Raw genomic sequence first — 25682 nt, 5'->3', positions numbered from 1 at the left:
GGACGGACGGACAGACGGACATGGTCCAATCGACATAGAATTTTATGCTGATCAATAATATATATACTTTATAGGGTCTCCGACGAATATTTCGATGTGTTACAAACGGAATGACAAATTTAATTATACCCTCCATATGGTGGAGGGTATAAAAATAAACAAGTAAGAAAAGCGTTAAGTTCGGTCGGGACGAATTTTTTATACCCTCCACCACAAATTTCAGCCATTTCGGTGGATTAATGTGGCCACAACCTTCAAAATACCGAAATTCGGAAGGTACCGTTCTATGGGGCTATATGATGGCGTGGACCTATACCTAAAAATTTCTGGGGGAAAGTTTTATACGCCTAAAGAAGACTAAATACCAAATTTCAGCCATATCGATGTGATAATGAGGCTAAAACGTGCAAAATATCGAAAATTGGGAGATATTGTATTATGGGGGCTATATCAACACGTGGACCTATATAAACATTTTATGGTAGAAATGTTTCTTAGCCTCTGGAAACACAAAATACAAAGTTACAACCGATTATTTGGTCAAATGGGTCTAATACATTCAAAATATATTAAAATGACGCGTACTTTATAAGGGGTCTTATGTGGGGACTATACCAAAACGTGGACCTATATAACCCAACTTTGGTAGGAATGTTTTCAGGCCTCTGAAGACACAAAATACCAAATTACAACCAATTCTGTGGTCAAATGGGTCTAATACATTCAAAATATATTAAAATGACGCGTACTTTATATGGGGCCTTATATGGGGGCTATACCAAAACGTGGACCTATATAACCCAACTTTGGTAGGAATATTTTTTGGCCTCTGGAGACACAAAGTACCAAATTACAACCAAATCGGTGGTAAAATGGGCCAAATATCTTAAAAATTCCTTAAAACGACGACGCGTCACGCGTCATTTTGTATGGGGGCTATACGAAAGCGTGGACCTACATAGTCCGCTTTCAATACCAAAAGTCCTACGTAAATATAACATATTTTCCCAAAATTTCATCAACCTACGTCAATCCGTTCGGACGCTAGAGTGATTTCCACAGACGGACAGACGGACAGACAGACAGACGGACAGACGGACGGACTTGGCTATATCGATGTAGAATTGCACGCTGATCAAGAATATATATACTTTGTGGGGTCTACAATGATTATTTCGAGTAGTTACAAACGTAGTGACAAACTTAATATACCCCCATCCTATGGTGGAGGGTATAAAAACAGACTGAGCCCGGCTTGGATTTGAACCCACGTCCTTGAAAACATATCAAAAAATGTTGTCACGGCGTGTTAGCGTTCAAAGCCAAAACTCATAACTTCAAAGGCAGCGACAAAAAGCGTTCGTCGTGAAGAAAATACATTTCAGCGGCCAAATATCCGCGTAAATGTATAAAACACATTTGCATTTGAAAAACGAAAAGTTCTAGGACAGAGAAGCCATTCCATAGTCGATACGTCTGAAGATCTGCTTTACCACCAGTGAAACCAGGTAACGTAATTTGGGTACTATGTGGGTTCGAGTCCTTGGCTTTCCTTTTTCACTTACAAATAAGCTACTCTAAACAAGAAAATTAATAAAAAAATAATTAAAAATGATCTTCGCCCTAACAGGCAAAATTTCAAAAAATAAAAAACAGGCTGAGCCCGGCTGGGATTTGAACCCACGTCCTTAAAAACATATCAAAAAATGTTGTCACGGCGTGTTAGCGTTCAAAGCCAAAACTCATAACTTCAAAGGCAGCGCAAAAAAGCGTTCGTCGTGAAAAAAATACATTTCAGCGACAAAATGTATAAAACTCATTTGCATTTGAAAAACGAAAAGTTCTAGGACAAAGAAGTCATTACATAGTCGATACGCCTGAAGATCTGCTTTACCACCAGTGAAACCAGGTAACGTAATTTGGTGACTATGTGGATTCGAGTCCTTGGCTTTCCTTTTTCACTTGCAAATAATTTTCGATCATCAAGCTTAACTCTAAACGAGAAAATTAATAAAAAATCATTAAAAATGATCTTCGCTCTAACAGGCAAAATTTCAAATAAGTTCAATTTTGTTGTACTGCGTTATTATCATCGATCCTCCTTCCAAAAAAATGTCTTTGAATTTCATTTAAAAATGTTAATATGTAATTAGGTTTAAAAATTAAATGTATTTATTGTATAACAAAAATACACACATAACAAAAAGCAGTAATAGAAAATTTCAACAAGATTGTTAATGTTGTGGTGGCAAGTAGGCTGAAGAAGCAGCTACTTGTTGAAGGCTATCCAAAATTCCAATTACAGATTTGACAACAGAAACACCTTCATCGGAAACACTGGTACTACCACCCAGACGATCATATTCAGCTTGGATTTTATGTTGAGCATGTTCAGCTTCTTCGTTGGTGCGATATTTAATGAAAGCAACTTCAGGTTTGCTGGTGGTGGTCACAGGTTCTTGAACCAAAGTCTCAACAATTGGAGCATCAGCTTTTTTAGACAAAACATAAACGGCAGTCTTTTCCTCATTAAGAGCTGGAGTAACACGGACTTTAACCTTTTGTTGTTTTTCTGCGGGAGCTTTAACAAAAACTACATTGTAATTTTTGCGTGGTGTTCCGACAGCAATATCGTGTTCTTGAACTTCTACACCATACTCCTCGGGTGCTGAGTGAATAAAGAAACGTTTTGTAATCAAGGGGTGGGCTCCATAAAGACCACCTGTGGCAGCATTTGTTTGACTGGGGTAATCATATCCTTGGTGGGAGGCAGAGCACAAGGCAACAAAACACAAAACCTAGTAAGTGGAACAACGTTAAAAATCAGTTAAATCACCAATATAAATCATATTAAATATTTAAATACTTACAATAAATCCACGCATGATTTCAGATTTGTTGAAAAAAAAGCTTTTGAAATTAGTTATTTACAAATTGTTCTGTGAACAGTTCGATTTGAAATATGTTTATTTTGGTGTGTACTTGTGTATTTATAATAGCTCAAAACACAAATTAAGCATTCACAAGAGTAAAATACCCATCATCATTAGTTATCAGTGACCCTCGAAAAGTTTTTCATTCGTTCATTCATTCAAGTTCTTCCTTTCATTAGTAACATTAAATTTTCATTCAAATTTCGAATTGCTATAGTGGAGTTCTGTAAGTCATTTTCAAGTTACCGAAAAACACTTTTTATTAATAATTTTGCGTTAATTGCGTTAATAATTTTACCGATTGTTGTCGGTAACTCAAAAAATGAGTTATCGAATTCCACTACTGGTGAAATATGGATTTCCCCAAACACTATTTATGTTGTTGTAATCATGATACCAAGAGGTGGTAGTAAACAAAATTTGTTATAAATCGAATTTAAATTCTGTGTTAAATGTTTCAAAAGAAGCAAGTAAAACAGCATTAAGTTCGACCGGGTCTTTACGAGTATACCCTCCACCATGAACTATTTCGAACTAAAATAGAATAATTAGTTTTCTTTCTATTACGAGAGTACGATTTTCACAATTATTCGTGGAGAAGATACATCTCCACTGCTGGGAATCCAAAGTGTCAATTTACAGCTAAAATCGGACGATACCGATAAACCCTAAAAATCAAATAACAGCCAATGAACATAAGAAAGGACAAGTAAAAAAACATTAAGTTCGGCTGGGCCGAACTTTTTATATTTTCCACCATAAACTATGTATTCTGAGCTTATATGGAATAAATAATTTTATTTCTTTACGATATTATCAATGCTGCAATCTTAGGCGGAGAAGTTTTTTGACCACTGAGTACCCCGAATACCTAATTTTATAATTTGATTAGCTGAAAACTTGAAAATACCTGAAATCAGATTGTATTGCTTACAGTATAGCTGGGTAGCGAAAAATCGGTGGCACCGTTAGATGGGGTCATACCGAAACGTGAACCTATGTCCTCAATTTTTGATGGATAAGTGTTTTGACTACTGTAACCCTAAATTCCAAACATGTAAGGACGAGGCCGACCATGTGATACCCTACCCCACTGCCCTTGGGCAGTTTTCCCCCGAATCTAATATGATTGCGTAATTTTTGCCGTCCAAAAATACATACATATGTTGATATACATACATGATAGCATTTCAGAAATATTGCACATATCGCTCATTTACTCAAAGAGTGACACATCTCGAAAAATCCAGTTTCGAGAAAAACGCATTTTAAGTTGGCGATTGAAATTTGACTTCTCCACTTAAAAAGATTATTACACAGAAACTAAAATAACTGCTTGGACCATATTTTTCAAACAGCTAGCCAGATACCAGTGCTACATTTCTGTGCAAGATCAAGCATGATTTGAAGTGTTATAGTGCTTAATAAACTAAAAAAAACTTTTGTGCTGAGTGCGAAACTCGTAGTAAATGAGCTGTCCAGTTTTAACGATATTAGTATTAAAATTTGCCACAAGATAAATTAAAAGTCGTAGAAAAAATAGAAATTGCTAACTCAAAAAACGCATTTTTTGAGATATGCCACTCTTTGAGTAAATGAGCGATATGTACATACACCGTTACTACTGGAAAAGATAGGTGTAATTTTCCTTATTTTATAATGGACAGACGGACCTTTTTCTATTAATGAGCAAAAAAATATCAAAAGATATTTAGAAATTTTGGATATTTTGGGTCCTATAGATACATCAAAATCCGAGCCGATTTTCGGACCATAATTGTGGCATTTAGAAAATTTTCGTGAATATGCACCTTTGGCCCCATATAAATTACTATGGAAACAAAGATCGATAGGTTGGCACGGGTTAACCTTAACCGATCGCCATAACATTTCATATATATGGTGATTGGACAAAAGGACAAAATTTGGGGGTTAGGAAATGCAAAATAAAAAAAAATAAAAATGTTCACTCTAATGTACATAGTATGTTCACAATTTCACTAGGAACTAGGAAAATTTAACTAGAAATGTCAAAATATCTGAAAATCTGGGATACTGTTATATTGGGTCTGTTCCAAAACGCACACGTTTGTTCAAAATTTTTGGTGGAGAAGTTTTTTTTTACCAAATAATAGCTAATTCGGCTGGAATATGTAGTTAAAAATGTCAAAATACCTGAAAACGGTTGGTACCGTTATATGGGGTTATTCTAAAACTGGACCTGTGTTCAAAATATATAGTGGCTAACTTTTTTGCCACTTCGAAAATTAAATGCCAAATTAAAGCTAATTCGGTCAGAAAATGTAGCTAAAACGTCAACATACCTGTACATCAGTAACGGCACCTTCCGATTACAGGTGTGTTAACATTCCAAAACAAGGATGAGCTATATCATCTTCTTGTCTGCCTGCAGAAAATGACGAAAATATCAACGTCCTATCTTAATTTTTTTGGATGCTAGAATGATTTCAGAATTTTATTCTGGACCAAAATAAAGGGTGATCCATTTAGAGGTTCCTACTTTCTTTGAAGAAAAAACACAGACAAATCAAATTGAATGGAGAATGTTTATTGTCATCTGAAAGAACATTAGATGGCATTTATTTTTTGCAGATTTTGTCTAACATATGTATATTGGCCGAGGCTACGTCTCAGACGGTGCTTCCGTTAAGTCCAATTTTCAATGACTCGTTCAAGCTTTTCGACTGGTAACTGGCGAATGGCACGTCTGATGTTTTCCCCCAAGGCCGGAATCGAAGCGGCTTTATTTGCATACAATTTTGACCTTACATATTCTCACAGGAAAAAGTCTAACGGAGTGATATGAGGCGATCATGGTGGCCAATCGACTGGTTCAAAGGGCAAAGTGCAGGAAAAAAGCCTTAATTTTGGAGAAAAAAATTGTTTTAAAATTAGAAAAAAAAGGTTATATTATAAGCGAGTTTGGGAAACAAAGGACCATTATTAGTAAATCTCCTAAGATTCGATTTACTACTTATAACAATTTCACTAATTTACAAGAGTTACCAAATATTTTAGTTATAATATTGGTCAAAAAATTTCCCAGCACTGAGAACCGATCAAAAATACGTTATTATAGGAAATTCTGCAAAAATGGTGGTTAAATCTTATAAAGTACCGAAAAATGGATGGTAACCCTATATGGAGTCTGTGGTCAAAAGAGTATCGATATCACATTTCTTTATAGGGCGGTTTTCTGAACTCTAAGTTCATTATTAATGACTATTGAGTTTAAATATTTGGTTAACATCTGCCGAAATAAATCGATACATAGATGCTTTGGGAGTACACCAAATCATGGACCAATACTGACAATTTTTCGCGGGTAGGTTGACTATGCGATAAGAACTCCTGGTACCGGATTACAGCAAATTCAGTTGAACAATGTGTTGATAATAGTAAAGTACTTTAATTCAGGATGATTCGTTATATGGTAACCACGCGAAAACTTGGACCTAAGCAAGCATTATTGTCCGATTTTGCAAAAAATAACTCAAACAGATTTTTATTTTTTCTATCAGAAACGATATGCGATGGCCCCTCTATTCTCTGTGCTAACTAGAAGGCGTATGTTGATGCCTTGAAAATACCAATAATGAATAGCAGAAAATACAAAGTGAATAATTGTTATAAATATTTGAGGGTTACCGATCGCTAATGATTGGTTAATGAAACTTCTACTGTTATGATAGCTTAGTTTGTATTTTATGCTATTATAAATACACAACTTAACAGCAGATGAAATATATTCCAATTCGAACTATTCCTATAACAAGCAAATCTTCTTAACAAATCCGAAAACATGCGTGCATTTATTGTAAGTATTTAACGATTGTATATGTTTTATATGGGTTTATGATTATATTTTTTTCTGAATTACTAGGTTTTGTGCATAGTCGCCTTATGCTCAGCCTCTCATCAAGGATATGATTATTCCAGTCAAACAAATGGTGCCACTGGTGGTATTTATGGAGTCCAGCCATTGATAACCAAAAGTTTCTTTATTCATTCAGCACCCGAGGAGCAGGGTGTAGATGTTCAACAGCATGATATTGCTGTGGGTACTCCACGCAAAAACTTCAATGTAGTTTTTGTCAAAGCTCCAGCAGAAAAGCAACAAAAGGTCAAGGTGCGTGTCACTCCAGCTGTTAATGAGGAAAAGACTGCCGTTTATGTTTTGTCTAAGAAAGCTGATGCTCCAATTGTTGAAACTTTGGTTCAAGAAGCCGTAACCACCACCAGCAAACCTGAAGTTGCTTTCATTAAATATCGCACCAACGAAGAAGCTGAACATGCTCAACATAAAATTCAAGCTGAATATGATCGTCTGGGTGGCAGTACCAGTGTCTCTGATGAAGGTGTTTCTGTTGTCAAATCTGTAATTGGCATTTTGGATAGCCTTCAACAAGGAGCTGCTTCTTCGGCTTATTTGCCACCACAACATTAAATGGTTTGTTGATATGTTCACTTTGCTTTAGCGAAATTTTGTTATAACTCTATTTTTGTTGTGCAATAAATACATTTACTTGTAATTTAGAATATTCTTGTGTTTGTTACAACCGGTGTTCAGTTAGATAATTAGTTTACAGGAATTCCGGAGTTATTAGGAAATTTGTTACATGGGGACTAGGTTCAAAGTCTTTACAAAACTACGACATCAAATATCATGCCTCGACAAAGATGTGCTTCATCGAAATAATGATTTAAGACCCCAATTGACGAAATCGTTTCAAAAAATTTTAGGTCACCCTGTCGTTCCGTCTGCCTGGAGCGCACAACAACGCTCGAACGGATCTACCGATTCGGTCCAAAATTCAGGCCTCGTAATATTTTGTCTACTCCTTCCGGTACCTCCCCACAAAATATCAAATATTTTCGCGAAAGTGTATATTAAGGACATGCCTCGGAACGTTTTGAATTTTTTGCAGCATGTTCTCCTCGAGGTCCATATTTTTGATGAGAACGATTTTGGTTGTGTTAGCCGGGATACAAAACTACGACATCAAATATCATGCCTCGACAAAGATGTGCTTCATCGAAATAATGGTTTAAGACCCCAATTGACGAAATCGTTTCAGAAAATTTTTGGTCACCCTGTCGGTCCGTCTGGAGCGCACAACAACGCTTGAACGGATCTACCGATTCGGTCCAAAATTCAGGCCTCGTAATATTTTGTCTACTCCTTCCGGCATCTCCCCACAAAATATCAACTATTTTCGCGAAAGTGTATATTAAGGACATGCCTCGGAACGTTTTGAATTTTTTGCAGCATGTTCTCCTCGAGGTCCATATTTTTGATGAGAACGATTTTGGTTGTGTTAGCCGGGATAAATAAAAGTCTTTATTACACAAGTTGAGGCTATATCCCTGTCGCACATGTCATTACTTCTTGCATTACCGGGTAATGAGTGCTCATTACACTCCGCATTATCAGGCAGTATATATATACTTACTTACTACTTGCTTACTAAGTAATGAGTATGGTAGCACAGAGCTAGTGTGTCCGACTACAAATTCTAGAGTTGTGTGTTCAAAGCTCAGCGTCGGCATGGGTGTTTTTTGTTTACAAAATTACAAAAACATGTTGATGTACATGGATGAGTTAAACCAACCCTTCCCAGCAAAAATTCGGATCCATTAGTCATTACGTAACCCATTAAACAAGCTTCTTTTCCCATTACAAGTAAACTGAAAAGTAATGGGATACTTCTTAAAAAAATTACAAGGCAAACCTACTTACTTTGCTCCTCACTAAGTAATGAGGACGGTGGCACAGTGAGTGTGTGTCCTAAAATTCCTAGGGTTGTGTGTTCAACGCTCACTGTCGGCACGCGTTTTTTTAATTAAAAAATAAAAGTTCGTGGTGCACATGTGCACTGCACATTTAAGTTCTTAAGCAAACCTTAATGTTCGTGTGCGTGGCATAGTATGTAGTGTCTTTGGCTAGAAATCAGAGGGTTCGTGTGTTCAACTCGCACAGCGAGCGAAATAAAATAAAGTAAAATAAAAGTAAGAAGTGTGATGAAATTAAAAAAAATCTCTACATCAACTCTTCTAAAAATAGAATTTTTTTCAACTTACTTTTCAACTTCTAGTGGCCACAGAATAACTAGTTATTCTAGTGGTCATAAAATAACTACAAACTGAGTGCGACATGCCCTTGTAAAAATAATGGGGAAGAAAGGGGGGTTGAGAGTAGTTACGGCTGCCAAAAATCCCTTACAAAACCCATGATTTTGGGAGGACTTTTTTTGCTGGGTTGTTGTTCGTGCGGGTGGCCTAGTGTGTAGTGTGTTTGGCTACAAATCAGAAGTTCGTGTGTTCAAAACTAGCAGGTATCGAATGAAAAAGAAAAAAACAAGAAAATGTGTAGTGTTGAATTTGAATATAAATTCACCTCAATTCTTTCTAAAAATAGAACTATGCTTTTTAGCTTCTTTTCGGAAGGAAGTTAAGGAAGTACTTCCTTCCCATGACATCCCCATGTAAACATAATGACTGTTACGGTATATTTGTAAGTAGTTACTACTGTCAAATTTTACTGAATAAAGTCATTACTTAGTGATGACTTTTTTTGCTGGGTTTGAGTATGCGTTTAACTATCGACATGGAAAAAAAAACAAAAACATTTTCAATATAAATCCCTAATTGTTTTTAACTGATCACAAATTGTCTCACATATAATTAATTTTATTCTTTTTATGATGAAACGAAAAACTCACCCTTATCCCTTATAAAGCATGTGAACGTGGGATTGAACAAAAGGAGCGATTTAACCAAAAATCGATTGAGTTACAACGTCAAGTGAACGAAGGAACTATATGGAACGATATTAAGGAACTAGTTCCTTTTGATGAAAGGAGCGAGAAAGATCTAACCCAAATCTATGTAAGGCTATCAGCGAGACTGTTAGATGTCCTATCATGACTAGTAGGGTAATAAACATTTTTACATAACAAATTGAATATAATCTTCAGTATCGGACTATTCCACATGAGACTAATATACACCCAGCAAAAAAGTCATTACTAAGTAATGACTTTATTCAGTAAAATTTGGCAGTAGTAACTACTTACAAATATACCGTAAAAGTCATTATTTTTACATGCACAAAAGTAATATAATATCACGAAAGCCATCCGTCAATCCATTATACAATAAGGAAATACCATCTAACGATTCCAATAATGACGCTATGTCTCTGGTATGTTATCATTAGGGTGGTTTTAAAAAATCGATATCGGATTAGTTTTGTTGGATTTTCAGATTGCCAAAGTTTAAGCACAAATGGGAGATGTTAGCACGTGCCACTGGGACCTCAAAGTTTCCACAGTTATTTGTATGGGGCCAAAGGTGAATGTACACGAAATTGCTCTAAAGACCACCTTTATGTCCAATCATTGAGGATTTTTTACCAATTCATTGCTGTGGCTAGAAAACGAATCATACACAAGTTTTGATATTGCTCCAATAGTGCATTTGAACAATTTTAGGTAATTGAGGCCCTAATAAAACCCAGCCGATTTTTAACAATTTTTTGTGGCTTCACTTCTCATCGGTTGGACAATAGTTACGGCCATTAAAGCTATGGCTATGGAAACTTAGACCACATACAAATTTATGGAAATTTTGAGGCCCAAGTAGCACGTGTTAACATATTCCAACTTTGGCAATCGTACAATCCAACAAATTAATAATTTTATGGTGTTGCCGCCTTAAAATACCGACATCCATTATTCCCTTTGAGTTAAAGTCAGGCAAGTTATCATTATGTATGTATGGCCGGACGGCTAAGATATGTCGCAATAATATAAAATAAATTCCGTGGAAAACCCAGGGTTAGGGGTGTAGGGTATCATATGGTCTGTCCAGTCCGACTTTAGCCCTCTCTTGCTTGTTTTTGGTTATATTTCTAATGAGGAGTATATGATTCCACCCCGTAGATTCCGAATTGGTGTAGTTTCTGTTTGAAACTTGAACCACCAAAGCGTATTATTATTCGTATTTCAAAAATGGTTACTAACGCCCCCAAAGCACAGTGGTTACGCCCGTGGACAAAAATCGATAAAATAAATCCACGCATGTTCTAAAATTTGATAAAAAAATAATGTGCTTAAACAAATTAAAATTAGTTTTTTGGACGCTCTAAAACGTAATACGTGTTAAGTTGCTATTATCTGTGGTATTTATAGTCGTTCAAGATTCTTTACCACAAACAGTCAGCAGAAAGTCATTGATTCCGCTAAGTTATTTTTATTAGTCAAATTGAAATCTCTTTACTTTGTAATTTCATTATACCCTCCACCATAGGATGGGGGTATATTAAGTTTGTCACTACGTTTGTAACTACTCGAAATAATCATGTAGACCCCACAAAGTATATATATTCTTGATCAGTGTGCTATTCTACATTGATATAGCCATGTCCGTCCGTCTGTCTGTCTGTCCGTCTGTGGAAATCACTCTAGCGTCCGAACGGATTGACGTAGGTTGATGAAATTTTGGGAAAATATGTTATTTTTACGTAGGACTTTTGGTATTGAAAGCGGGCTATGTAGGTCCACGCTTTCGTATAGCCCCCATACAAAATGACGCGTGACGCCTCGTCGTTTTAAGGAATTTTTAAGATATTTGGCCCATTTTACCACCGAATTGGTTGTAATTTGGTACTTTGTGTCTCCAGAGGCCAAAAAATATTCCTATCAAAGTTGGGTTATATAGGTCAACGTTTTGGTATAGCCCCCATATAAGGCCCCATATAAAGTACGCGTCATTTTAATATATTTTGAATGTATTAGACCCATTTGACCACAGAATTGGTTGTAGTTTGGTATTTTGTGTCTTCAGAGGCCAGAAAACATTCCTACCAAAGTTGGGTTATATAGGTCCACGTTTTGGTATAGTCCCCACATAAGACCCCATTATAAAGTACGCGTCATTTTAATATATTTTGAATGTATTAGACCCATTTGACCAAACAATCGGTTGTACCTTTGTATTTTGTGTTTACAGAGGCTAAGAAACATTTCTACCATAAAATGTTTATATAGGTCCACGTGTTGATATAGCCCCCATAATACAATATCTCCCGATTTTCGATATTTTGAACGTTTTAGCCTCATTATCACACCGAGATGGCTGAAATTTGGTATTTAGTCTTCGTTCGGGGTATAAAACTTTCCCCCAGAAATTTGTAGGTATAGGTCCACGCCATCATACAGCCCCCATAGAACGGTACCTTCCGAATTTCGGTATTTTGAAGGTTGTGGCCACATTAATCCACCGAAATGGCTGAAATTTGTGGTGGAGGGTATAAAAAGTTCGGCCCGACCGAACTTAACGATTTTCTTGCTTGTTTCGTTTAATATCTTCTTGTTGTCACCTCGAAAAACCTGATTAGAATATAACTATATAATCCGTTAGTCTTCGTTGGGGGTATACAACTTTCCCCCAGAGTTTTGTCGGTATCGGTCCATGCCTTCATATAACCCCCATAGAACGGTACCTCCCGATTTTCGGTGTTTTGAAGGTTTTAGCTTCATTATCACACCGAAATGGCTGAAATTTGGTACTCAGCATTCGTTAGGGGTATAAAACTTTCTCCCAGAACTTTGTCGGTATAGGTCCACACCTTCATATAGCCCCCATAGAACGGTACCTCCCGATTTTCGGTATTTTGAAGACTGTGGCTACAATAATGCACCGAAATGGCTCATATTTGGTATTTGCTCTTCAGTTGGTGTATTAGAAATATGAAAATTGTCGGTATAGGTCCACGCCTTCATATAGTCCCCATAGAACGGTACCTCCCGATTTTCGTGGTTTTGAAGGTTGTGGCCTCAATATTCCTCAGAAATGCCTGCAACTTCGGATATAGTCTTCGTTGGGGGTACAAAATTTTCTCCCAGAAACTTGTCGGTACAGCTGCTGGCCTTAGTATAGCCCCCATAGAACGGTACCTCCCTATTTCCGGTATTTTGAAGGTTGTGGCCTCAATATTCCACCGAAATGGCTGGAATTTGGTCCTTATTTACGTTCCATATGAAATTTGTCGGTATAGGTCCACGCCTTCATATAGCGCCCGGAGAACGGTGCCTTTCGATTTTCGGTATTTTGAAAGCTGTGGCTACAATAATCCACCGAAATGGCTGAAATTTGGTATTTGGTCTTCGTTGGGGGTATAAAGCTTTCTCCAAGAACTCTGTCGGTATAGGTGCACGCCTTCATATAGCCCTCATAAAAGCCTATGACTTAAATTCGTCGGTATAGGTCCATATTTCGATATAGCCCCCATAGAAAAGTACCTCCCGATTTTCGTAATTCTGCACTGGAAGAAAAATGCTTCGTTGTATCAATGAACAGGTTTCATTGATTATTTTTCATTGATGTTATGAAAAGATCCATTAATATAATGAAATGTTTCATTCATGCTATGAAACTTTACGTTATTTAAAATTTAATGATTTTTGGTTTCATTGTATAAACGAAACGGATTTCATTGATTCAATGAAGCTTTTAATTCCTATAAATTTAAGAAAAATATGTATGTTTTGAGTTCAAACTAAATAGAATGGGCTAAAAACACTAGTACGCAAACATCTTTTTAAAAAATGGTGAAAATGTATATATTCGATGTGTTCGGTTTGCTTTCAAAATGAATGAAAGAGTTTCATTAAATAAATGAAAGAGTTTCATTAGATAAATGAAAGAGTTTCATTAAATAAATTAAGCATTTTTGAAACTCCTATTTGCGTTTTGTATTCTTTGTAAATCTGTTAAGTTATAAAATTTGTCTTCTAACTATTTTGTCTTTATTAAACAAATTAAATTTTTGACAATCTTAAAAATAACACATTTATATATTGCCTACATACATATGCATAGAATCACATATATAAATATGTCGCCGATTGGCGTTGGTATACATAAATATTCATCCAAATTAAATAGAATGCTCTTCTCAGTTCTTTGTTATTGTTTGTATTGTCGTTCATTGAATTCCATTTGTGGTTGTGTGTGAGTATTTAACGAGCAGAAAAAACAAGTGTTGGCAAAACAACCACCGGTTTCTTAGCTACATCAAACGATGTTGAAGATTATTGTTTTAGTTTGCGCAAACCACAGTCAAGTGTGGATAAAAAAGTTATTTTACGTCTGGTGTTTTCAACTTTAAAAACTGTGATGTGTTTAGCATGAAAAGAAAATGTGAATATTATTTTTAGGCGTTCAGTTGTTCTTTTAAGTAAGTTTTCATTTATATTTTTCTTGTAATGGAAGCATTCAATAGAAAATCTAAAGATGAGTGGAATGGAGGAGAAACTGATACAATTGGCCAACGAAGCATCTCTTACTTAGAAAAAGAAAATGTTGTATAGTTTTCTGTCCAACGGCGAAAGTTAAAGGTAAGTTAATGTTTGAAAGAAAACCAGATAAAATACTAAAAATTGTTTTAAAGTTTTCAATTGTGCTTACAGATGACAACGCTTAAAAAGAATAATTAACTTCGCTGAAAGTAAGTATGAAGTGTTTAGTAATGTGAAATGAAAATTCAAATATTGGTTAAATTATTTTTTGTAGTTTTTATGTGTTCGTTTATTTACTTTTTTAATCTTCATTTATAGTTGCAAGGGAGATAAGAAATCCAATGATCAGTGGAATTACGGAGACTGTCCGTGGCCAGTGAAGCACTATTCCCTTATGAATAAAATGCTGTACCCTAACATCGTGGACGTACACAGGGGATGACTCAGCGGAAAAAGCTGGAGGTAAGTTATTGTTTAGAAAACCAGTCAATTTGTTAGCAATTTGTTTATTGTTTCAATTTTACTTACAGATGACAACGCCCAATCATTAATGAGGTATTAAATATGACTCGTTGTATTAATGGTCAAAACTAATTGCAATAAAATTAAATAAACATATTTAGCATTGACTTCATTTTTGTTCATTACGTGAGTATGAAATGACTTCATAACATGAATGAAATCCTACGTTGTATTAATGAAATTTGTCATTGATTTTGAACCAACGTTGCTTCATTGCATAAATGAAGAAGTGTCATTACAACAATGAAAGTATATCATTGCATTAATGAAAAAGTTTCATTGCATTAACGGAAAAGTTTCATTGCATCAATGAAGGAGTTTCATTGCATTAATGAAAAAGTTTCATTGCATTAACAAAAAAGTTTCATTGCATAAATAAAGGAGTTCCATTGCATTAATGAACAATTTCGTTAATTTTACTTCAATGAAACTCAGTGAAACTTTTTTCATTTATTCAATGAAGCTCTACGTTGGCTCAAAATCAATGAAAAATTTCATTGATACAACGTAGGATTTCATTCATATTACGTAGCTTTTTCTTTCAGTGTGAAGGTTGTGACTTCAATATCCCACCGAAAGTCTGAGATTTGTTATTTAGTCTCCCATGGGATTATAAAATATTCGAGAAGTAAATTATCAGTATAGGTCCGCGGGTCCCTATTTCCCCCATAGAAACGTACTTCTTCATTTTCGGTATTTTGAAGGTTTTACCGAGATATCGGAAATTTGGTATTTAGTCCTTTTGATTCTAAAAACTTTCCGCCAGATATTTGTAGGTATATAACGACGTTTTGATATACCCCCCATGAAACGGTACATCCCGAATATCGGTATTTTGAATGTTGTTTTACCAAACTTGCTGAAATTTGGTATTTAGTCCTTTTCTTAAACGAAAGGAAACTAATTGTTCCATTTTTCTTCAATACAACTCGTGGTGAAGGGTATAACACGTTCTTACTTGTTTTGAAATGGAATATAAAATAATTGACAATATTTGTGATATATTCTTGATCAGGGTAAAATTCTGAGTCGATCTATGCATGTCCTCTCATCGTCCGTTTGTTGTAATAACTCTAGCATCAATAAATATCGAGATATTATGCTGAAACTTCGGGAAAATGTTTCTTTTGTTTACAGGCAAGTCTAGTTCGATGATGGTTCACGTTTCAGACCACGTAAATCAACATAATTGGCATCAAATATTAGGCAGTAGGTCCGTTATAGAGCACACATTATTGAAATTTGCATCAGGGGAAAGGTCAGTAGTCATTTTTCCATACGTTGGCTACTTTATCGGCATATGCCCTCCAGGATTTAAAATATGGACCAAAACAAGTGAGCAAGGCTATAGTCGGGACGGGGCCGACTATGTGATACCCTACAGCTCTACCCCTGTGCATAAGCTTTTCACAGGTAAACATTTCTTTTAGGGAATATAATCCGACTACCACCAAACATAATATGCCTCTTTCTCTCTGGGACCCCCATAAGCAACCACAATTTCGTGACCATCTGATCAGAATTGCAGAAATGGAAGATTTGGATGCATTACCAAATATTGTGGTATCTCCCTTGTTTGACCACCTTCGCCAACCTACTTTACACCAATGTAAAGGTAATATTTTCTTCTTCCATTGGCTACTTTATCGGCATATGCCCTCCAGGATTTAAAATATGGACCAAAACAAGTGAGCAAGGCTATAGTCGGGACGGGGCCGACTATGTGATACCCTACAGCTCTACCCCTGTGCATAAGCTTTTCACAGGTAAACATTTCTTTTAGGGAATATAATCCGACTACCACCAAACATAATATGCCTCTTTCTCTCTGGGACCCCCATAAGCAACCACAATTTCGTGACCATCTGATCAGAATTGCAGAAATGGAAGATTTGGATGCATTACCAAATATTGTGGTATCTCCCTTGTTTGACCACCTTCGCCAACCTACTTTACACCAATGTAAAGGTAATATTTTCTTCTTCCATTGGCTACTTTATCGGCATATGCCCTCCAGGATTTAAAATATGGACCAAAACAAGTGAGCAAGGCTATAGTCGGGACGGGGCCGACTATGTGATACCCTACAGCTCTACCCCTGTGCATAAGCTTTTCACAGGTAAACATTTCTTTTAGGGAATATAATCCGACTACCACCAAACATAATATGCCTCTTTCTCTCTGGGACCCCCATAAGCAACCACAATTTCGTGACCATCTGATCAGAATTGCAGAAATGGAAGATTTGGATGCATTACCAAATATTGTGGTATCTCCCTTGTTTGACCACCTTCGCCAACCTACTTTACACCAATGTAAAGGTAATATTTTCTTCTTCCATTGGCTACTTTATCGGCATATGCCCTCCAGGATTTAAAATATGGACCAAAACAAGTGAGCAAGGCTATAGTCGGGACGGGGCCGACTATGTGATACCCTACAGCTCTACCCCTGTGCATAAGCTTTTCACAGGTAAACATTTCTTTTAGGGAATATAATCCGACTACCACCAAACATAATATGCCTCTTTCTCTCTGGGACCCCCATAAGCAACCACAATTTCGTGACCATCTGATCAGAATTGCAGAAATGGAAGATTTGGATGCATTACCAAATATTGTGGTATCTCCCTTGTTTGACCACCTTCGCCAACCTACTTTACACCAATGTAAAGGTAATATTTTCTTCTTCCATTGACAGGTTTTGCCGTTGGAATACCCCTACTAGAAGCCCATACATATATTGACAAACAATAAAACTTTGAATTTGTCCCCACATAAGTTATGTTTGGTTCGGACCACTACCTTGTTGCAGCAAAGGTACGTACCCGTCTAAATGTTGCAAATAAAGCAACGCGGAAGTTGGACATCGATAGGCTGCAAACACAACAGATAGCCACAGCATATTCCACTCAACTAGCCCAATTGCTTAACGCGAGCACTCCTTGTCCCGATAACATAACAACACAATGGCAACATATTGCCCACTCCATGCAAACAGCGGCAAAATCCATACTTGGATACCCGAGACCTTCACAAAGGAATTCATGGTATGACCAGGAGTGTCGTGCTGCTACCGAATAGAAAAATGCGGCATATAGAGCTACTTTACAATCAGTAGCAACGCGTAGCGCACGAGAGAGATATCGGGAGAAAAGGAGAGAAGAGAAACGTCTTTTCCGCGAGAAAAAGAGAGAAATGGAAAAGCGGGAGTGTGAAAAAATCGAGATGTACAGGAGCCAGAATGAAGTCCGAAAATTCTACCAAAAAGTGAAACATCAAACAGATGGCTTTGGTACAGGCACATCCTCCTGTAGAGACCAGCAAGGTAATCTGGTAACAGATACATTTAGCATGCTCAGGATATGGAAGGAATTTTTCTCCAATCTGCTGGTATCCAATAGTAGCGAAGACGATGATACCACAGATCCAATCCCAGAAGATGGTATAGAATGTATACCGCCCGGCCAAGATGAGGTAAAAACAGCAATCAACCTTCTGAAGAATAATAAAGCAGCAGCAGCCGATGGCTTACCAGCCGAACTGTTTAAAACCGGAGGCGACGCGCTGATAAGGTGTATGCATCAGCTAGTTAGCACCATCTGGCAGGAAGAACGCCTACCCGACGATTGGAACCTGAGCATCCTATGTCCCGTCCACAAGAAAGGAGATAAGACTGTATGCTCCAACTATAGGGGCATAAGTCTTCTCCCTATTGCCTATAAGATAGTGTCAGGGATATTGTGCGAACGACTAAAGCCATGGTCAACGAAATAATTGGACCATACCAATGTGGCTTTAGACCTGGCAAGTCCACCATTGAACAGATATTTACCCTGCGGCAAATCCTAGAGAAGACCCAAGAGATGCAGATCGACACATTTCACCTTTTTGCCGATTATCCGGCTTTGTAAGATGACTTTAACTGATACTAGGTCCTCAGTTAAAATTGGAAAGAACCTCTCCGAAGAATTTTGTACCAAAAGAGGTTTCAGACAAGGAGACAGCCTTTCGTGTGACCTATTCAACATTTTGCTGGAAAAGGTAATACGAGATGCAAATGTCAAAAGAAATGGCACAATTTACACCAATAGCCACATGTTACTTGCCTATGCTGATGACATAGACATCATGGGACGATCAGTAAAGGAAGTAACTGATACCTTTAGGAAGGTCGAAGCAGAATCTGCGAAAGTGGGTCTGGCGGTAAACGGCGAAAAGACCAAATTGATGGTGTCGACGCGCAAAGCGTCCATAGAGCTCGGACCAACTGTGGAAGTTGGTACCTACAATTTTGAGGTAGTTAAAGACTTCGTCTACCTCGGCACTGCCATAAACACAACAAACAACATCAGTTGTGAAATAAGAAGAAGAATTGTATTGGCCAACAGATGCTACTATGGTCTAAGTAAGCAATTTAAAAACAAAGCCACATCTCGTCAAACAAAAATAACACTATACAAAACGCTGATACTACCAGTGCTAATGTATGGCTCCGAAGCATGGGTACTTGCGCAAGCAGATAAGGCAGTGCTTGGTGTGTTTGAGAGGAAAATTCTTCGAAAAATCTACGGGCCGATTTGCGTTGACGGTGAATATCGACGTCGTATGAACCACGAGCTATATAAGCTATACAAAGACATGAATATATGTAGTTAAACGTATCGAGATGCAACGATTGCGTTGGCTAGGCCATATCATGAGAATGAGCGATGATGAACCCGCTAAAAAGGCGTATAAATACATGCCACATGGCGGTGCACGCAGAATCGGCAGGCCTAAGCTTCGATGGAGCATACAAGTGGATGAAGAAATGAAAATGCGCGGTATTCCAAAAAGTCAAGCGAAAAACAGAGAGGAATGGAGATCTTTTCTTAGTTCGGTCTATGGAACAAATGTTCTGTAATGGGCCAACTAAGTAAGTAAGTAAGTATGTTATGTTTGGGACTGATTGCAAACAAATATATGTTTGCTGCAAAATATGTTTGGGACATATGTTAGAGAGGAATTTTTTCTGTGTGTATCCGATCAAAATTCCAACCTGTAGCGTGATTACAAAAAAATGAAAAATTGGATATATTACTGACTTTTGCGACATCTCGTTTGTTTGCCTACATACGTTTATTTGCAACATACTTTACATCAATATAAAGGAGATCTTTTCTTCTTCCATTGACGGGCTTTCCTTTTGGAATACTCCTACCAGAAGCGGAAATAGTCGCATAAGAAAAAAACGTTGACTTTTCTCCACATAAGCTTTTTGCTTATTCCGACTCGTGAATATTATCCGACCATCAACGAACTTAATAGGCTTCTTCCTCTGTGGGATCCGCATCAACTCCCAAAAAATTCGTGACGATCCAATCAAAATTGCGACTTGTAGCGTGATTACAAAAAAAATCGGAAAATGGGTTGCATTACCGACTATTGCGATATCTCTGTTGTTTGACCACCTACGACAATCTACTTTACATCGTTGTAAAGGTGATATTTTCTTCTTTCCTTGCCAGGTGTTGCTTTTGATGTACCTCTTAAAGAAACAGAAATATTGGCTTTGAAATAATACGTTGACCTTCTCTCTAAATAAGTTTGAGCCCATTCCAACCCCTGAATTTTATCCGACCATCATCAAAATCAATAGGCTTCTTCCTCTGAGGGTTCCCCATTAACCCCAAAAATTTCATGACGATTCGATTAAAATTGCGAACTGTATCGCGATTTCGGAAAAAAAAATTACGCCAACCTACTTTGCATCATTGTAAAGGTGAGATATTCTACTTTCATAGTCAGGCTTTGCTTTTGGAAGCTCCCCAACCAAAGCTGTGATATTCTTAATTATTATTAAAATCGCAAAAATGGAGAGTTGGGTTGTATTAGCGACTATTGCCATATCTTCGTTGTTTGACCACCTACGACAACCTACTGTACATTTGTAAAGGTGATATTTTCTACTTTCATTAGTAGGTTTTGCTTTTGATATACCCCTTATAGATGCGGAGATATTCGCTTTGAAATAAAACGTTGACTTTTTCTCCAAATAATTTTTTTGCCCATTCCGACCCCTGAATATTATCCGACCATCACCAAAATCAATAGGCTTCTTCCCCTCCGGGACCCTCATCAGCACCCAATATTTGGTGACGATCCGATCAAAATTCCGACCAGTAAACGTATCGAGATGCAACGATTGCGTTGGCTAGGCCATATCATGAGAATGAGCGATGATGAACCCGCTAAAAAGGCGTATGAATACATGCCACATGGCGGTGCACGCAGAATCGGCAGGCCTAAGCTTCGATGGAGCATACAAGTGGATGAAGAAATGAAAAGGCGCGGTATTCCAAAAAGTCAAGCGAAAAACAGAGAGGAATGGAGATCTTTTCTTAGTTCGGTCTATGGAACAAATGTTCTGTAATGGGCCAACTAAGTAAGTAAGTATGTTATGTTGGGACTGATTGCAAAATAATATGTATGTTTGCTGCAAAATATGTTTGGGACACATGTTAGAGGCGCCTCTTTTCTATGTGTATCAGATCAAAATTCCAACCTGTAGCGTGATTACAAAAAATTAAAAATTGGATATATTACTGACTTTTGCGATATCTCGTTTGTTTGCCTACTTACGCCAACATACTTTACATCAATATAAAGGAGATCTTTTCTTCTTCCATTAACAGGCTTTCCTTTTGGAATACTCCTACCAGAAGCGGAAATATTCGCATAAGAAAAAAACGTCGACTTTTCTTCGCATAAGCTTTTTGCTTATTCCGACTCGTGAATATTATCCGACCGTCAAACAACTTATCTCCGTTATTTGGCCACCTACGCCAACCTACTTTGCATCATTGTTAAGGTGAGATATTCTACTTTCATAGTCAGGCTTTGCTTTTGGAAGCTCCCCAACCAAAGCTGTGATATTCTTAATTATTATTAAAATCGCAAAAATTAAAAGTTGGGTTGTATTAGCGACTATTGCGATATCTTCGTCGTACGACAACCTACTGTACATTTGTAAAGGTGATATTTTCTATTTTCATTAGTAGGTTTTGCTTTTGATATACCCCTTATAGATGCGGAGATATTCGATTTGACTAAAACGTTGACTTTTTCTCCAAATAAGTTTTTTGCCCATTCCGACCCCTGAATATTATCCGACCATCACCAAACTCAATAGGCTTCTTCCCCTCCGGGACCCTCATCAGCACCCAATATTTGGTGACGATCCGATCAAAATTCCGACCTGTAGCATAATTACAAGGTTTAGATGGACAGACGGACAGTCGGACATTCATTTTGGTATATATAAGTATGGGTCTACGACCATTATTTCCATGCGTTACAAACTGGATATATTAGGCTGTAACTTTGTTGTCTGACCACGTAAATCAACATAATTGAAAGGTCAAGGGTTATATAGAGAGGCGGAATGTGTCTTTAGGGAATAAGGATAAAAGCTGTATATTAAAAAGTTTCGAAGTTTTCACACAAAATTTGTAATCCATTTACCCATCTAAATATTATCTGATCACCATCTGAAAATGCAAGCTTCTTCTTTGTCATATAATCTTACCTTATTGAAAAATCACGGCGATCGGACTATTATTGCGACCTACAGAGCAGCTACAAAATCGCTAAAAAATTGTGTTTTTGTTTGATTTCACTCGCTAAATATTTTACAATCATCACCAATAAAAATAGGGATCTATTCTGGTCTGAACCCGACCTCCATACAAAATTTTGTGACGATCGGTCCATAATTGCGGCCTGGAGTTTTATTACAATTTTTATACCCTCCACCATAGGATGGGGGTATATTAAGTTTGTCACTACGTTTGTAACTACTCGAAATAATAATTGTAGACCCCACAAACTATATATATTCTTGATCAGCGTGCAATTGTACATCGATATAGCCATGTCCGTCCGTCCGTCTGTCTGTCTGTCCGTCTGTGGAAATCACTCTAGCGTCCGAACGGATTGACGTAGGTGGATGAAATTTTGGAAAAATCTATTATTTGTACGTTGGACTTTTAGATTTGAAAGTGGGCTATGTAGGTCCACGCTTTCGTATAGCCCCCATACAAAATGACGGGTGACGCGTCGTCGTTTTAGGGAATGTTTAAGATATTTGTCCCATTTTACCACCGAATTGGTTGTAATTCGGTATTTTGTGTCTCCAGAGGTCAAAAAACATTCCTACCAAAGTTGGTTTATATAGGTCCACGTTTTGGTATAGCCCCCATAGGACGATATCTCCCGATTTTCGGTATTTTGAAGGTTTTGGCCTCATTATCACACCGAGAGGGCTGAAATTTGGTATTTAGTCTTCGTTGGGAATATAAAACTTCCCTCCCAAAAATTTGTAGGTATAGGTCCGCGCCATCATATAGCCCCCATAGAACGGTAACTTCCGATTTTCGGTATTTTGAAGGTTGTGGCCTCATTAATCCACCGAAATGGCTGAAATTTGTGGTGGAGGGTATAAAAAGTTCGGCCCGACCGAACTTAACGCTTTTCCCACTTGTTAATAAACAAACGGACGGACGGACGGACACACATCTCAAAATCGCTTTATGTCGTCGAGATATGAAGATTGGTATACCACATTGGGGTTCTCCGACGAATATTTCGCGGTGTTACATGAATTTTTCCCAAAACAAACTTATAATACCCTTTCCACATAGTGGTGTAGGGTATAATTACCATTACGAATATTAGTATAATTCTATGTAATTGGAATTGTAAATTTCAAAGAGATTTTTTAAAAAGAGTTGACTGCAATTATTCAATTAATTTGACATTTAACGGCATTTTATAAAATCAATAAAATATTTCATGCCCAAATGTTAAGCAGACTATTTATACCTAAACAAGCTTAACTTCCCCATTCTAGCTATTTCTTTAAAAACACTTTGCAGTTTTATCCTTCCGATATCAACCTACCAACACCCACTTAGTATATATAAATATCTCAAACGGTGTGGAAAATATGCATCCACAAAGATGCAAAATTGCCCACGGGAAACGTCCGGGCACAAAGGGTTAAATTAACCAAAACAATATGTTTAAAAATCATAAAATCCTAATGTTTTTTATTTATTATATAACAATAACACATACATATACAACAGTTTAAATTAATGTTGTGGGGGCAAGTAAGCCGAAGAAGCACCTCCTTCTTGAAGGCTGTCCAAGATACCAATTACAGATTTGACAACAGAAACTCCTTCATCAGAAACACTGGTAGTACCACCTAGACGATCATATTCAGCTTGTATTTTATGTTGAGCATGTTCAGCTTCTTCGTTGGTGCGATACTTAATGAAAGCAACTTCAGGTTTGCTGGTGGTGGTCACAGGTTCTTGAACCAGAGTTTCCACAATTGGAGCATCAGCCTTTTTAGACAAAACATAAACAGCAGTCTTTTCCTCATTAACTGCTGGGGTAACACGAACTTTCACCTTTTGTTGTTTCTCGACTGGAGCCTTGACAAAAACTACATTATAATTTTTGCGTGGTGTGCCGACGGAGATATCATGTTGTTGAACTTCTACACCATGCTCCTCAGGTGCTGAGTGAATAAAGAAACGTTTTGTAATCAATGGGCGGACGCCGTAAAGTCCATCATTGGCAGCGTTAGTCTGTGCAGCATAATCATATCCTTGATGGGAGGCTGAGCACAAGGCAATCAAACCAAACACCTTAAAGTAATAATGAAAATTATATTAAAGAAACCTGAAGGTATATTTAAATTTGTCAATATTTACCATAAATCCACGCATGTTTACAAAATTGTGAAGAGTAGCAGAATATGCTCAGAATACTTTTGATGAATATGTTATAGGTTGCCTCTCATTATTGTATTTATAGTAACGGTTGATACAAAGTGAGCTATCATTAAATACATTCATTAACAACTACCCATTAGTTATATGTGACCCTCAGAGTATCGTTCATGCGTTTTGCAGCCTTTATTACTTATACGACTTCACAAATTGTTGTAGGTTGCCTCTTTGTATAATTCTTTAAAGAATATTGGAAAGTATGCTTAAAGAATTCATCAATGTTAGTTTAATGAAAACAAAAAACTACAAAATTTATGTGGTGTAAAGGTTTTGTTCGGATTATTTAGAACGCGATACATTGATGATCATTTCTTGGTTAATACCCTAGACAGACGGCAGCGTTAATTTGCATTAACTGCCTTAATTCAAATTAATTCGTGCATTATCCACATTCCTAATGCACAAAATCAAAGGAAATTTAAACTGAATTTAGCAATTTCAATATGGCAATGCTGTTGAAAATCAATTGTCTTTTGTCAAATTTCCATGTTTAAGAAAATAAAAAAGGAAAAAATCAGCAATTTTCGCGTTTCTTCAAAATAAGTAGTGGTCTTTCGCGAGTAGAATAGCAGTTAATCGTTTTTCAGTCCTTCTAACAAATCTCTTTTTAAAATTTTTATTTTCACAAAAAATGTCATTACCCACCATACCAATTCTATCGGAAATTATATCTTCTTCAAATGTTTTTTAAAGTTTTGCAATATTATTTTAAATGTAGTAAATAAATCGAGTTCGAGGTCTTGGATGTTTGTTGTTTTTATTTATTCATTACTTTATTCGATATTTCGTCTTTCTTCGAAAGACATCATCAGGATAAATAGTGATTAAAACTATTACAACAATAACAATAATTTCGCCAAGCACAAACGTCGACCTGTTGCTGCTGCCATCTGTTTCGTCAATATTTTTATAATATTAAAAAAAAAAACTCAAAAATATCGCGAATAAATTAAATTTATTTTTGCTTCATCGTGGTGAAAAGTTCAATGGTAGAAAGTGTATTTGTTTCGCATATTTTGGCGAACTTTTGTAAAGCTTTATGAAATGGTCTGCTGGGTA

At 36.8% G+C, this 25682-nt stretch overlaps 3 protein-coding genes across 3 annotated transcripts; 1 reads left to right on the top strand and 2 right to left on the bottom strand.

Annotated features, from left to right (window-relative positions):
- Window positions 1–2234: 2234 nt before the first annotated feature.
- Window positions 2235–2885, bottom strand: LOC141389244 (uncharacterized). Its single transcript, XM_073960503.1, has 2 exons — window positions 2871–2885; window positions 2235–2798 (listed from the first exon to the last, which is right to left on the bottom strand). Exons 1-2 carry the CDS (start codon window positions 2883–2885, stop codon window positions 2235–2237), a joined length of 579 nt encoding a protein of 192 aa, XP_073816604.1.
- Window positions 2886–6756: 3871 nt separating this feature from the next.
- LOC141389240 (uncharacterized) lies at window positions 6757–7401 on the top strand. The gene is made up of 2 exons (XM_073960488.1): window positions 6757–6771; window positions 6838–7401. The coding sequence occupies exons 1-2, from the start codon at window positions 6757–6759 to the stop codon at window positions 7399–7401; spliced, it is 579 nt and encodes a 192-aa protein (XP_073816589.1).
- A 16514-nt stretch (window positions 7402–23915) lies between these two features.
- On the bottom strand, window positions 23916–24560 carry LOC141389232 (uncharacterized). Its single transcript, XM_073960475.1, has 2 exons — window positions 24546–24560; window positions 23916–24479 (listed from the first exon to the last, which is right to left on the bottom strand). The coding sequence occupies exons 1-2, from the start codon at window positions 24558–24560 to the stop codon at window positions 23916–23918; spliced, it is 579 nt and encodes a 192-aa protein (XP_073816576.1).
- Window positions 24561–25682: the final 1122 nt, after the last annotated feature.

This window comes from Musca autumnalis, unplaced genomic scaffold, assembly GCF_047663935.1.
Source record: "Musca autumnalis isolate F117 unplaced genomic scaffold, ASM4766393v1 scaffold_1, whole genome shotgun sequence".
Classification (NCBI taxonomy): domain Eukaryota; kingdom Metazoa; phylum Arthropoda; class Insecta; order Diptera; family Muscidae; genus Musca; species Musca autumnalis.
This window is presented reverse-complemented; position numbering and strand designations above follow the sequence as displayed.